Genomic DNA, 15868 nt, shown 5'->3' on the forward strand with positions numbered 1-15868 from the left:
TAGTTTTCTGTTCAAATATTTGAAGAAAAGTATGGGATACTTCGTGATTATGGACGTACTTTTTTGCAGATATTAAGTGATGACATAATTAATCTTATTCTAACATATTAATTTAGTAAATGTGTGTTTGGTAGTTTTAGGGTGTGGTGAATAGGAAAATAAACATTCTCAAAATAAACTATCAATAAAAAACAAAAGAACTGCTCATAGAGATTTATTTGATTTACCAATATATATATATATATATATATTGTCAAGGTCACGTGCACTCTCGTGGAAAATCATACTTTGTATTCATTGTATGCAAGTCAACCAATCATAGTACTCATACAATCTGGTTGACTTGTTGTTAAGATGGAGGACCCCACACCAAATATAAGCACGGGGACTCACATGTCTGACGAAGGGATTATTACCGGGTTTTGTCATGGCGACGGCCTAGAGGTGTCACATGGTTCTAATTCTTTAATAGAAAAAGATACTATTTTATTAGATAAATGTAATACAGAGTTATCTTTTAAAAGCAGTGAGAGTCATGATAAAGAATGCCTATTTCAAGATGGCGGGAACTTGGTTGATATGGCGATGTCACCCTCTCTCGTCGGAGGAGAGCGTCTCGGACCTTTTCGGGATGGGGATCACGATGTGTTTAATATCAGTGGTCCACCAAGCGTGCTTACATCGACCAGTGAAAGTGATTCATTACGTCTTGATCAACCATATATTGATGATAAAAAGGTGGATGAATGGTTAAAATCTCAGCGATCAGATGTAAGTTTGTCAAGTGTTGCATTCGAAATTAAAAATGAAACAAGCGAAGATGTAATGTTCGAGTCAGCAAGTTTGCCGGTACAGGAGCAGGAGTCAAAATTTTCTAGTAGTAATGGTGCTATGAGTTTAGATTTCATTCCGTCATATTGTGAGAAAGATTCACTGGAAGTAACAGAACCAATTTTAAGTGATTCATCAATTTTCCAAAAGCCAAAAGATATTGATACTTTACCAACATTATTTGAAAACAGAAATGATAAGAGGAAAAAAAATTATTTTGCTACTGCCAATCCTGTTAGTACTATTAGTTTAGTTTCTGAAAAACATAGAGAAACAGAAAATACTACTTCTAGTGCTAAAATTCTTTCTAGTACAAGTATTCACTCAAATGCTGTAAAACTTCAACCTAATGATAGCATCATTCTGAATGTATCAAACAGCAACAAAACAATTGGGAACAAATCTTTTGAAACTTGTGCCGATGCGGTACTTTCAAAAAGTATGCAAATAACAGCCATTAGTACTAGCAATACAGAAAGTTGCCTGACTTCAGAGGAAAGAGCTTGCCTCGAAGAATTAGAACGTGGCTCTCAACTTAGCCAAGAGGAACAAGAGTTATTTGAAGAAAGTGCAAGGAATCTTCAGGATTGCCAAGGTATTGAGTTCCAAACTCCTCAAGTAAGCTCAAGTATTCCAGTGGAAATATTATCCTTGGATACAACTAAGCAAGTAAAGAAGAATAAAAAAAAAAATAGAAGAGAAGTGCTATCAGATGAAAACAGTTTGGTAAAGGAAACCGACTTAGAGCATACAGTTTCTTCATTAGTTGAAACAACTTCTGAGACCAACCTGGAAAATGATAACCATGAAATAGATGGAGAAAGTCTTCCTGTTACTGGTGATGTTAATTCTGTTCAAGTTATCGGAGTGATGCCATCTTATTTAGGACAAGTTCTCCAGTTAAACCACACCAGTGTTGCATTTCCAAGGATGCGGTTAATACCTTTAGAGTCCGTTCTGAGCCAGGGGTCAGCTTTAACTGATGTATTCCAGCCTGGAAATATGCCAGCTGTAATTGTTACTCAGTCAGAAGGTGAAGTAGACGGTATAGTTAATTTCACTGAAATTACTGGTAAAACCAATGTGCAAGAGAAGATGTTTCAAGGTGAGGGAAAGATAGTTTGTTTATTTAGGAATGGGAATTAAGTTTTGAATAATTCATCAACACTTTTGCATAAAAGTACATTAAAAAGAGGTTAAATACAAGTACTAAGTGTAATAATTTGTTAGGTTTTCAACATGGTATAGTGTTAGAAGTTCACTGAATAAGAATGATTTCAGTTGCAAAAATAAAAAAGTGGTGTGTATTTCAAATTCTCAGGTTATAACATCATCATGTCACACTATCAGATAAACTATATCATGAACTAATACGTTCTAACTAGGTTAAGTTTGGGGCCTGGACATACAAACTTCTAGTCCCCCATCATACAACCTGCATTTATTCTCTGTTACAGCAAAAGCAAGTGCAACTGCTCAAGTTTCCATCATAGATTAAGTTTTCCAACCAAGTATTTTTGGCAGGCTTTCTGGGCAGAAAAACATCTTTCCTATAAAAGTCCAATAAAAATACCAAAACAGACCATAGTTTGCTGTATGAGGTCCAACTGAATATGTCAAGTGTCAGTTTTAAAATTAGCTATAGACAGATGCTAGCTTCAGACCTTTTTGTCCACTGCACAACATCAAGGTTTTTCTCACATAACACTTCCTGCATTCTACATGTAAGTGCTGACAACCTTTAAACTCTTTCGAGATATTTCTGTACAATGTTTTCATTAGCATCAGCTTTTTCAAGCCATTTTGGTCATCATACTTTAAGCTAAATTTAAGACCACATCTGTCTCTTCTGGTCCAGCAAGTGGAAGCGTGTCTCTCTGATTAACTAACCCTGATTGTTGGTAACCCTGCTGCACCAGTTCCAGCAGAACATTATCATTTATAGTGTTAAGTCAAAAATTGAACACAGTACTCAATGTGAGACTTGATCAGTCTTGTATAAAATGTTGCCCAAAGAACCCCACTAATCCATCCACTAACAAAACTGCACTCTTATTTATATTACTCTCCTTCTCTACAATTAAGCTACTTTCTAATGGATTTTTTTATTTCCTACCAATGCTACAAGGCTGTGATAGTAATTAACCTCTTGTAAACCACCTTATGAACATGCAGATGTTTCTGAAAAATAAGGTAAACATCATCTATCTCTCATCCAAAACCATAAAAACATTAAAAACTCCACTATTTATGGAGTAAAATTATGTAATTTTTCAGTATTGGTGTCAAAATAATTCTCAGAAATATATTCAAATGTTTTATTTAAAAAAGAAGTTTAACTCGTAAGTCATAAACATTCCTAGCAAGAGCCATGTACTCTTTGCCAATGTTTACTTATTTCTTTCAATTATAATGTTTAAGGACAATAGGGGCCATCTTGGCTGCCCTAACCTCTGAGATAAACTAAAACTTATTAAATAAATCAATTAAAAAAAATCATAAAGTCAACCCTTATCATTCATATAGTTACCAAGATAACTTAAATTTACTGCCTCCACAACATTCGAAGGCAACCCATTCCAAAGACCAACCATCCTGTTAGAAAAATAAAACTGTCTCAGCTGAAGATGACTCCAACCCTGCCAAAATTTATATTTGTGTCCCCTAGTCCTACTATTCTTAATCCTACTAAGTATGAAAAAAGATGATGCATCAACACTATCAATTCTCTTTACAATCTTAAACATCTCAAATCAGATCTCCCCCAGCTCTTCTTTTTTCAAAAGAAAACAATTCCAACAATTCATTGTCCTTTCTAAGGTAAGGAGCCCAAGACTGAACACAATACTCCAAACATGGCTTAACCAGTGACCTATACAACGAAATTATAACCTCTTTAGACTTGTATTCAATATTTCTTTAGATGCGACCTAAAATCCTATTTGTTTGTACCACTAGGAACATCACACTGCTTGGATGGCTTTAGAGACTGATCGACTATTACACCAAAATCCCTTTCCTTCATAATACTGTTAAGGTTATTCCCATCCAAATTATACTTATAATTCAAATTATGATAACCCATATGCATTATCTTGCATTTATTATAATTAAAACCCATCTGCCATTTATTTATCCAACTCACTAAATGATTTAAATCCTTTTGTAAAACAGCAGCATCCTCTTCATAGCTAGCAACACCAAAGACCTTAATATCATCAGCAAATTTATTGACCATTCCTTCATCTAAGTCATTGATATAACTCAAAAGAGTAAAGGTCCTAAGACTGAGCCCTGACATACCCCACTTGTAACTTTAATCCAGTTTGACTGAACTCCATTTATAACAACCCTCGGCTTTCTTCCATCCAGTCACTCTTCTATCCAATTAGCTAACTTATCCCTCACACTTACAGAGGTATTTTGGTGCTACTATAGCATGCCATCTACATAGATACTATCATCACCTTTTTGACTTTTGTTTAATTGCAACTGGTGCCATTTATTATAAATAATGCTTTTAAACTAATAAAGTACAAAATACCATTACATAACATTTTTGGTGCCAATATAATCTGAATGAAATAAATTCCAACAATTATAACTTAAATTTAAGGTACTCTTTTGGAACACACAACTTATTATTATTTGCTGAACAAAAATGTGGATAGATAAATGTTATCTAGCAAGAAATTATGTTTCAGTGAATCATTAAAATGGTGATGATGATAGTATCTGTGTGGTGCGCATGTTATAGTAGCACCGATAATTTTTTTACAAGCCTTTTATGTGGCACCCTGTCAAATACTTTCTGAAAATCCAGATACACCAAATCTACACCTTTACCCTCATATACATAAGCAGTAACCTTTTCAAAGAATATCGAAAGATTTGGAAAGTAAGATTTTTCCCTTAGTGAAACTATGTTGACTATCCAATAATATTCTAAATTTTGTTAAATGACTTTGCAAAGCATCTTTTAACAGACTTTCCAAAACTTTTCTCACAACTGATGTAAGACTAATGGGTCTATAATTACTGGGTCAATTATTATCACTTCCCTTGAAAAGAGAAGTTATATTGGCTAACTTCCAATCCTCTGGTACCTGCCCACTATTCAAGGACTGAAAAAAATTGAACAAGTGGCTCACATATCCAATCTTTAACCTCCTCCAAAAACCTTGGGGAAATGTTTTTTGGCCCAGGAGCCTTATTATTCTTTAAACTTCCCAATTTTTTCTTAAAAATCTTAGAATTAATGCAATCACTTTGTTTGATCTTGTTTCCATCTATCAGCTGTTCAAGATGAAGAATACTGCTTAAATCTTCCTTAGTAAAAACTGAAGAAAAAACTGAATTTATTAACCTAGCCATTGTTGTTTAAGATTCAATGTGTAGGTAAATTAATACGTAGAATTATATACTGACTTTTCTCTATATTAAAATACTTTTATTTGTGAACTTTTGGCCTTCTTACTGGAGCCTTCATTGGGCAACAATGAACTGTGTACATTATTATCTCATCAAAAGAACGACTGTTTTACACCAGGACAAATAGTTCTGCCATACAGACTGACTGAACTACCATACTTGACTGAATATAATGCACACCCAATTTTGAGATGATAAATTGAAGAAAAATCTGTACACATCATTTGTACAAAATGTATTTAATAGTATCTAAATACAGTAAGCAACTATCAATGTATTAAATATTTTTGGAAATTTTTCAATGAAATTTTTTACGTGTCAATTTTACAAAAATTATTGAAAAGCTAATCATTCATCTTCACATAAATCTTTGTCATCACTAGAGTTGCCACTACCATCAGATTTGCTTCCTTGAACCTTTGCTTCATACTCTTGTGATTCATCCATTACATTAGATATGCAACATTTTTTAAACCTTTAATGATTTTCACTGGTAGCTTCTAGTAAAATACCAAACAAAATTAAATGTGCGTGAATACAATGTGCAGTCAATTTTTTGGGGAGGTATTTGGAGGAAAAAAGTGTGCATTATATTCAGGCAAATACGGTATTAACTTTGCTTGGAACTCTATTTAATTCTAAGCTTTGCGATGTTTTCTGGAAGGCCATACTACATACACATCGAGAGTCTAGTCTTGCAGGAGACTTGTCTAGTATACTGGTCACATACAAAAGCAGATACAAGTGCATTTGCCCAGACTCTGTGACAGCCTGAGGGAGGGATTAGTCATTCAAAACAGGGTACATCCTGTTTGTATGGAATGTATAAAACAGACGACTTGGACTAAAGTTTTTACAAAACTTGGTCTCACTAAAGTTATAAAAATGTTGTCATAGTAATATCTGTATTTTATGCTAGTAAGAAGTGTTTTCAAGGTATTTTAAATTCTTGATCAGAGGATTGTATACAAATAAAAGGACATAAAAAAGATCAGTGTGGAAGAAAGCCAATTAGGTTAGTGGGGTTACATCTTTACAAACCAAAATAAAACAAAATGTAACCACTTACATGTGGCAGAATATATACAAATAATACTTGTATACACAAGAGGTACCTGTTGTAATTTGCATACTTTCTGTTGAATTCAACTTCACATTTTATGCATTTGAACTTAAAAACATTAGTTTATTCTTTAAACATTTTAACTGCCTTGAAAGAAATAGAGGTAGATAACTTAAGTTTTCAAGTGATGTATATTAAAAATACGTGTTTATATACTTTGATCAAAAGTGGAAAAGGTATTTGAAGATATTCATGTTCATTCCAAAATGAGGTGCTAGCTCTAAGATATACTTGTGTTTCTAAAAAAAAAAAGATTTATTAGAACATAAGAACAAGCAAGGAGCCAAAGGACCACTCAGAAATAGGAGGTAACTCCCTCATTTAGACATGCACTATTGTGTTTTTGGAATACTCAAAGAGAGCATTGTAAAGTAGTCTTGTATGAACTTGTGATCAGTCTTACATTCCAGCAATTTATTTACAAGTGGTTATTATTTTTAGTATATTTTACTCTTCACAAAATAAGGAGATAGAAGAACTTGGTAAAAAACACCAAAACTCAAAATATTTGTTTTTGAATGCTGGGGCAAACCTTCATACCAAGGATAGACAAATATTGGAGTCTCACATTGTGACATTTTTTCATTGCAACAAATTGTGTCTCCTGAAGTCTTGTTAATAATCATAGCTCGATGGAATTTTTAAGCACTAAAAGTGATGAGCAGTTACATTTATTTTAAATTTCAAGATTAAATAGCAATTAGCATTTGCGTAGACTTGTTAAATGAGGTTAATTCACATTGGTCTGGTGTTTGCCTCTTGATATAAGATATTAGACTTTGGTAGTTACAGTTCTGGCCTCTTGTCATTTTTTGTAATCTTGTTTATTTAAATAATAAACTGATAAAGGTTAAATCTCTAAATTATATAATGATAATTAGCGCATATTTAGTTTAGATTATAAAATCAATTGTAAGAAAAAAATTATGGTTATTATGTAAAGCATTGTGATAATTGTGTAATATCATAGCATTTCACTGTGATTGTATTTTTTTATATTCAGATTCAGATGTGTGGTTCTTACCTCTGATGTACTGAAGTTTAACTTTTAAATTTGATCAGTTTTATTTATTTGGTTTGAATAATTGTAATGACAGATTTTTAATCTCTAAATGCATATCACATAACAACTGGCAGTAATGTTACACTGATTATAAAATAAAGTGAAACACTAGTAGCCAAACTCAGTCACTTTCAATATTGATTTTGGTATTGATTCGATCTTGCTCCTATTTTCAGTATCTGAGACTGGAATCTGTGAAGTTGAAACAGAAAATAAAAGTCCAGAAGATGTAAGTCAAAATAAAAAGTACTTATGTTTCCGATTATGTGAAATGTAGGGTAGATAGGTACAGAACAGAATTTTAATTTAAAATATTAACAAGTGAAATGTTTTGACACTGTAGCTTCTGTTGTAGAAGATTGTTTAATTAATGTATTGCAAATTTGTAGCTCATTTGACTAAACATTTACAAACATTATGTTTTGAATTAGTAGAAAAGCTATAAAAACATTTGGGGGGGGAGCACATACACACACACTAAAATGCTTAATGATTGGAGACTGAAAATTAAATCTATCAGGTAGTCATAGCCATATAATTAAGTTTTTAGGTCTTAAGTAAAGCCATATCTTGTTCTAAATAAGAAATTTTCTAATTCGTTCCTTTTATAAACTGTCATGAGAGAGAAAAATTGAAAATTGAGATAGTCATGGCATTTGTTTGATACTTGTTACCTGGGCTATGGGAAGGGCTCATGGTTAACATGGGTCATATTTAATAAAGATGGGAACCCACCCAATAGTATGATTATAGAAAATGATCTTGGCATAGTGGTGGATAAGTCACTCTAACCACAGAAGCAGTGTTCTGTTGCTAGTAATAAAGCTAATAGAACTGTAGGATGTATTTATGCACTTTGTGCACTGATATTTTTGTAAAGCTTTTGATAAGGTGCCACACAAAAGATTAGCCAAGAAAAAACACTGGTTGGAGTTAGGTTAATTGGACTGTTGAGTTGTTGGATGAGAGAAAGAAAATGTTGTTATTGATGTAGTCCACTCAAACTGGATCTTTGTTACTACTTGAGAGTCTCGGGGGTCAGTATTTGAGCTATTGCTGTTTTCTTATTTACATTATTGATATTAATTGGGCATAATTAGTAAATTTGTAAAGTTTGCTGATGACATTAAACCATTAGGTGTTTCTAGCTCTGTATATGTATATATGTGTTTATAAGTCAGGGCTCAAGCTTAACTTTTTTTAGGGAGCCAGCTGGGCCCCCTAAACATGCATTTTCAAGGGCCAATCCTATAGTTCTTGGTAAAATATATTCTATAGTGGAGGTTATCAGAAATATCACTGAATTAAATAGCAGATGTAAAGTAAATTGAAAGGAAACTATAAATATATCAATGTATTTCAATTTATTTTGCTGAAAAATGAAAAACAAAAGTCAAACCATTCATTTTTGTCAGACCATTTAAATGATTTTTATTTCATATAGGATCTTTAATTTCTCTCTAAAGCATGGTATAACAGCAACTTTTTGTTTCCCTTTACAGAAATGTCCTGTAATGATCAAAATAAATAATGAAAGAAAATATATGCACCACTGTCAGTGTAATTTATTCTTTTGTTCCCCTTTAAAGTAGTATCCTTTAATAATCAAAATAAATAATGAAAGGAAATCTAGTACACATCAGTATCAGTGTCTGTTGATGTCCCAACATCCATTTCTTGGATTCTTCCTTCATCCCATTCTTTGTCATTCTCCCCTGCACCTGTTGTTCAATCTTGACCCTGCCAGCATTTGGTAGTCTCCTTGTGGAAAGTGATCCTGAGTTCCAAAGATGGATAGCTGTTAGTGGTCTTCTTGTGGAATATGATCCTGAGTTCCAAAGATGGATAGCTGTTGGTGGTCTCCTTGTGGAATATGATCCTGAGTTCCAAAGATGGATAGCTGTTGGTGGTCTCCTTGTGGAGCATGATCCTGAGTTCCAAAGATGGATAGCTGTTGGTGGTCTCCTTGTGGAAAGTGATCCTGAGTTCCAGAGTTGGATAGCTGTTGGTGGTCTCCTTGTGGAATATGATCCCGAGTTCCAAAGATGGATAGCTGTTGGTGGTCTCCTTGTGGAAAGTGATCCCGAGTTCCAAAAATCTGTGATCCTGTCAGCTCCCAGACAAGATCTCAAATTGGTTTTAATCATCTTCATCTTGCTGAATCCTCTTTCTGCCTCAGCAGAGCTGATTGATACAGACAGCAGTAGGTGAAAGAGGCCAGAGAAGTTAGGTAACTCCTCCTTAGCCCCAGGAATGATGGTAGCCAATGTCTGGCATTTCTTGCTATGCTTGGTAAAATTAAGTACTGAATTAGATGTGGAAGATGTATCAGAGGGACTGTCATGAGAATTGTATTATCATTCCTGATTTTAAATCATTATTTTGTGTTCATTTAAAATTATTATTTTATATTATATAGTGTTTTACTGATAATCGAATCAGAATCGGTAGAATTTGTTGAATTTCCCAATCATGGAAAACTGATTGCCAAAAAATGAAAAACACCACCACCCAGGCTACTTTATTTACAAAACAATCTTCTAATTTGTAAGTATGTTTACAATCACAACCCTGTACTTTTTTCTTTCAGTACAAAACATTATTCACCATAGAATAATATATCATCAGTTAAAACAATCTCTGTCTGTTTCTTACTTATTTACATAAGTTGATACACTAAATGAAAGAAAGGTTAAGAAACAACGTTCCGCACATCGCGAAGTACACCCATTTCTGTATGGACTCAGCATTAGCAAACAGTTGATAACAGAATCACACCGAAGCACAGAGCTAATACACACTGTGTACTATTCAGAGATCTACACAGACTTTTTTCTACAAAGTTCTTGGGATGATACACCATGTGGCTCCTCATTAGTACCACACGGTGTATTAGCTCATTGTTTGAGGAGGTTGCTGAAGAGTGGATGACAACAGAATGATTGGAAATTTGGGATGTTCCATTACTTTACAGTAGGGTTTTTTGTCAGTTGTTTGAATTGTGCATGTCACTGTCAGAGGTGTCAATATAAGTTGAAAGTGGTAAACAGGTATATAAAAAACAACTAACCCATTGAACAGCTATGGAACAGTTCATCTCACCATTTGATAGACCCATTATTTATGAATATACATAGTTCCAAGAAGCTACCTTAAAGTTAATTTTGGCTGATTGGTTGGATTGCTTCTGAATGAGAAAAACTAGATATTTTGTTTTGTTTTTTCAAGTAGGAAGCAAATGGTTTAAAAACAAGAATCATGAAGGTGGGCAGTTCTTGTAACCGACTGCCCATTGCACCTGTAACTAACAGGGGAGTGTATACATCTTTATCAACAGTAAAAGCTAATGTTTCATGATTTTAGACAAATGTGAAAAGTGACACAGTGTAACTGCTGAGATTTGAAACATATTTGACGAAACCATGTGTGTCGTGCTGGGAGATGATAAATTTTAAATAATTCAACCAGCACGATGTGGATCTTCTTTATCAAATGCATTTAAAGTTCTCATTTCTTTTTTTAAGACTGGAAAGTTGATCATTCTATGCAATAAAAATACAATTAGGACTATTTTTGATAAGGCCAATTTAAAACAAGAGGGAATCTTCAGTAGCTGTGGCACTTGAAATTCTTTTAGACAGGATTAGAGTAAATAATTTATGAGTATTTTTTTTTTTCCTTTTTATTAGTTATATTTTTGTGCAACAGCAACACGAAGCATGGGGCATGCATATACCCGATTCGATTTGATTACTCATCAGGATCTCTACCAGCTTACTACCCTCAAATTGAAATTCTTTTAGGCAAGATTAGAGTAAATTAATCTATGAGACCTTGGGTTTGGCAAATACATCAATCAAAAGGGTTTGAACTCCTGAGTCCAAAACTGTAATTAGATCTCAGAGCAGTTAAGAGATGACACAGCTATAAGCTAAAAGTTTGTACTTGAAAAAAAACTTGGAGCCATTCTATGAGCCACTATGTAGCAGCTAAAAATATCTTTCAGAAACTGGTTTGAAGATTCCTCTTTTTATGACTGAAAACTTTCAAATGCTGTCACTTTATTTGACCTTTGGTTGGAATACTTCCTTTGGTTTAGAAAGTGGTTTAGTTCAAAATGTGTAGAGAGATAGCAAAAGTTTTCAAACTTATGGCTGAAGTGAATGATGAATTTAGGCAAGGAACCTCAACAAATTGTTTGCCTCTTATGATGGTCATATAACATTATGTATTGATCATGTACTAGCTACAAGGTCAGTCCCAATTTTTATTTTTCACTTGTTCAAATAAAAAACAGAATAGATATTGTGATTTTTTTTTTTTGCATGTCACATATATTGATAATTTCAACCATTTCAAATTTAATGAAACTTCAAAGTACATTTTCTGTAGTCATTACAATTTTTAAGGTTAACTGTCAACAATACTGTACAATGACATCATCAACTTTACTGTACCTAATCAGAATTGGGCTGATTGTGAATTATTATTATTGGCAGTTGGTGATTTCCGATTGTGACATGATTAGTAAAACAGTAACATTATTTTGGTTAGTACAGTCTGTAAAGTTGTATTCAAATGTGTTGACAAAGTAGAACTTGTATGTACATCTTTCAAATGTGTGAGCCTTGATGCAGGCTTGGTGTCACATATATAAAAAATTTAAAAGTAGCATTCTGATTGAAAACAGTAATTATCTGTATAAAAGTTCAAATAATTGCTATATTTCAAATTTTATATATCAATTCCATTAAAATGATACAAAAAGTTTGAATATTGGACAAAGTGATGGCATTCCTATTAATGAAAGTGCATTTAAAATGAATACACGAACATTCATAGTGATGATATTTGTGGATTGTACATGTCTGACAAGTGATCATAAATTTGGGAAGATCCATTTACAGTTCATCATAAGTTCTGCTCAGTTAAGAAACGCTTTGATCAATTTATGTGGAGTCAAACTTTAATGATTCTTTTGATTTTAAGGCTCCACGCAGGCTACCTGGCAGGTACTCTTTATGGGCCTCCCGGGCACCTGCTAAATGTGAACCCTGTATCTGAATATAAATATCACTAGTTAGGTCCCACTTGAATTACTATGTAAATCTTTGGTCTCCTTTTTAAGGAGGGATATTGTTTAGAGGAGGGATACTAGGATGATTCTGTAGATGAAAAAGTAATATTATAGGTTAAAATATCTTAACATTTTATGAACTGGTGAGCACTTTTTAGTTTTAAGTGTCAAAACTTGAGTAAAAATAATAATTATAACTCTTTCAACAATTTCTTGCATAAAAATACCTCACAAGTGATATTTTGTCATTTTCTAACATTTAATTAGTGTCATTCAAATCGAAAAAAGTTCTTCACAGCATCATGGAGAGACTTGCCTCTGAATAAACTACTTACCAATTTCTTATACTTTTTGTTTGCCCACCCCAGAACATAGGTTTATATATGACAAGAAACTGTCATCCCTTGAGAATAGAATTATCAAGGTTTTTGTTTCTCATGTGATTTTCTTTTTCTTTGATTTTATTAAGATGATCTCTTATTCTTAACCTCTTATGATCAACATGTGTTTATAACAACTACTGATTGTAGTTTAGCTTTGAAAGTAGCTGTAAGAAAAGTTTAAATACCATTGTATACAGCAGATTATAAACTATTTATTTCAATATAGAATGAATAAAGTGATGTGAGAAGTGATTTATGTTTTCATGGGAAGGGTGAAGATTTTGCTCCTGCAGAATGGTATGTGGTGGGAAGTTTAGAAGATTTAGGAACCAACCACAAATCTGGGAATTTTTATGCTTTCTTTCAACATTCTTTCATTCTTGAAAACATTTTCATGTTGAATTATGTTTGTTTGAAAGTCATGGAAATTTTCTCCCATGACAAGATATTAGATAAGCCTTTTTTAGGTTAAAGAAAGTATGTCAGATATTAAGTTATGGTATGTTTGCCAGTTGCCAATTAAAGGCATTTACTTATACTTCTTAATAGTATAAATATATACTGTGTTGTTGTTGTTGGACTTAGGATTCTTCTACAGTAGGTATCTGTGACTTGTTAGCAATAAATGAACAGCATGTGCTTCACTTGTTTTAAAAAATAATATATATATTTGGAACAAGTTAATTGTATGTACAATAAAGTACTTCATGCCAAATTTTTCCTTGGTCGTGACTTTACTTTCTTCTGCTATTGTCTGGCTGCTCTTTCTGCTTGTCTCACACTATTTAAATGTTTATCACATAATCGTCTGCCCAACTTCTAGAAATCTATATTCTTGATGTCGGTGTATTGCACACGACATTTGACAATCGTCTGCTTTTAACTCTTATTATAAAAAAACAAACTAAAGCATAAAATATTAACTCACAAAATCAATAAATTAATACTACCTACACTAAACAGTCTTTTATATCATGACAGCATAAGATAAGTTACGTCAACCAAATTGTGTGAAACTCAGAAAAGTATTTGAGCCACCACAACAGTTTAAGTATTTTCACTGTGAGATGAAAAGAATCAAGGAATAACACTGACCCTTCCATGGCCTGAAAATGATTAATTGGGATTCTTTTGAGAAAAGAATGGTAAGAGGTGGTCTTACTGAAAATGTAATGTTTATTAGGTAGGGGGGGAGGGGGGATATGATAAAATCTGTTTTTTTGTGCAATATACTGAAGAAATTGGACAAGAAGACACAAGATTTGAAAAGCTAGGCTCTATATATGTCAGGGGTATTTTTCTAACAGGTTGATTAACTAATAGAATTAGTTTAAGAAGGGAATCAGTGATTTATATTAAAAAAAGTGTAGGTTTAAGTTTCCTCTTTTTTAAGGGCAGTGGTTAATTGGGATTTTAAAAGAGGTGGGACTCCCATTTATGACCCACTTTGATATCAGAAGACCAGGAAGCTAATGGTTTGAATCCTCAAGAGGTGGAAAATTGTTCCAGACCATTACACCCCAATTTTCCCTCCAGTGGCTCAGTGGTAAATCTGCAAGATTATGGTGCTAAATATCAGGTTTCACTACCTATGGTGGGAAGAGCACAGATATCTCATTGTGGAGTTTTGTGTTTAAGAACAAACAAACTAAAATTAAACCATCCCAATTTAACTCCTACTCAAGGGTGGGTGTGCAAAAACAAACTTTTGAAGAACCAAGTTTTCTCTTTTTTTTGTCTGTATGTTATGTTAACTCATTAACTGTGGCAGGAGCAGCTCAGTTGCCATTTTCTGACTTACAGATAAAACTGAGTTGCCATCAATCACAATAAAATGGTAATTTTTGTCATTCGCATAGAGTTATAGTTATATATGTGCGACTGAAGGATATTTCCGTCATTCGCAGTTGAGCCATGGAACTTCAATGACGGAAATATCCGTCATCTGCAGTTAATGCAAAATTGTGCTTATATAATGAAAATAATTTACCTGTGTGCACAACTTGGCACACAATGTATGTACCATGTAAAAACTTTTATCCATGTTTTAATTGGACATAATGGCAGGAGTTCTTACACTTCATAAGATACTATCTCTGTCATATTGATGTTTTTTTTTTCTTTTGGTTTTGGTATCTATCTGATAACAGTCAGATGAGTAAGAACTCTGAAACAAAGTGAGTGAGCAGTTTGTGTACACAGTCTTTATTATCTTTGCCTCTACTATCAAATTGGAAGACAAAAGTATGCAATTTTTGGTTATCCATTCATTCACAGTATGCATTTTTTATAAACCCTAACACAACAATCTATGGATGAGGTCTTTTGATGATAGTCAACTCATGCAGACCTCATTTTATTCATCTTGGTCCTCAGAGATGTTTATCATTCCAATATGATATCTTACTTCCTTTCACAAGTAGTTTTTATCAACTTATACTGCCCTCTATATCGCACATATTTTTGCTTGCTACTAGCCTTGATACTTCCACCTACCCTCACGCGAGACATCTACATGCTATCATGTAAATGATCATGCAGCAAACATCCACCAATAGGAGTGAGACACAACTCCTATCGTCACTAGCACTCTCTCTTCTGAGCAGCCCACTTTTTGATTACCAATCTCACTGGCAAGGTGTGTTTTTGATGTTTTCAGACAAAATTTTTACTCAGTTAGGCCTTTTTTAATAGACAATTTAGACTGTTTTGTAATTTAATTCTAAGTATTAAAAGTAATATAAAGATTAGACTAATATTTCTGCAGCTCAAAACTGCAGAAGAACCTACAAGTCCAGCAGGGGTTGTGAACAGTATTCCACCTAGTGGTTCAAAGAAGAAGTACCAATGTCCTCATGCTGACTGCAATCATGCCTTTCCTGTGGAGAGTAAACTTAGAGTGCATTTGCTGAATCACGATAGGGGAAGACCGTACAAAGTAAGTATCTCTAAGGATTGAG

At 33.4% G+C, this 15868-nt stretch overlaps 1 protein-coding gene across 3 annotated transcripts in view; it reads left to right on the forward strand.

Moving 5' to 3' along the window:
* The first annotated feature begins 370 nt into the window (after nucleotides 1–370).
* Nucleotides 371–15868, forward strand: part of LOC106460648 (zinc finger protein ZXDC-like) — a 45394-nt gene continuing 29896 nt past the window's right edge. For all 3 annotated transcript variants that reach the window (XM_022387419.1, XM_022387420.1, XM_013920376.2), the window contains exons 1-3: nucleotides 371–1936; nucleotides 7625–7677; nucleotides 15676–15846. In XM_022387419.1, the coding sequence (XP_022243127.1) occupies nucleotides 394–1936; nucleotides 7625–7677; nucleotides 15676–15846 (1767 nt within the window). In that variant the 5' untranslated portion in view covers nucleotides 371–393. The remainder of the gene's footprint in view (nucleotides 1937–7624; nucleotides 7678–15675; nucleotides 15847–15868) is intronic.

The sequence above is a fragment of the Limulus polyphemus genome, unplaced genomic scaffold (genome assembly GCF_000517525.1).
Source record: "Limulus polyphemus unplaced genomic scaffold, Limulus_polyphemus-2.1.2 Scaffold809, whole genome shotgun sequence".
Taxonomy (NCBI): Eukaryota; Metazoa; Arthropoda; class Merostomata; order Xiphosura; family Limulidae; genus Limulus; species Limulus polyphemus.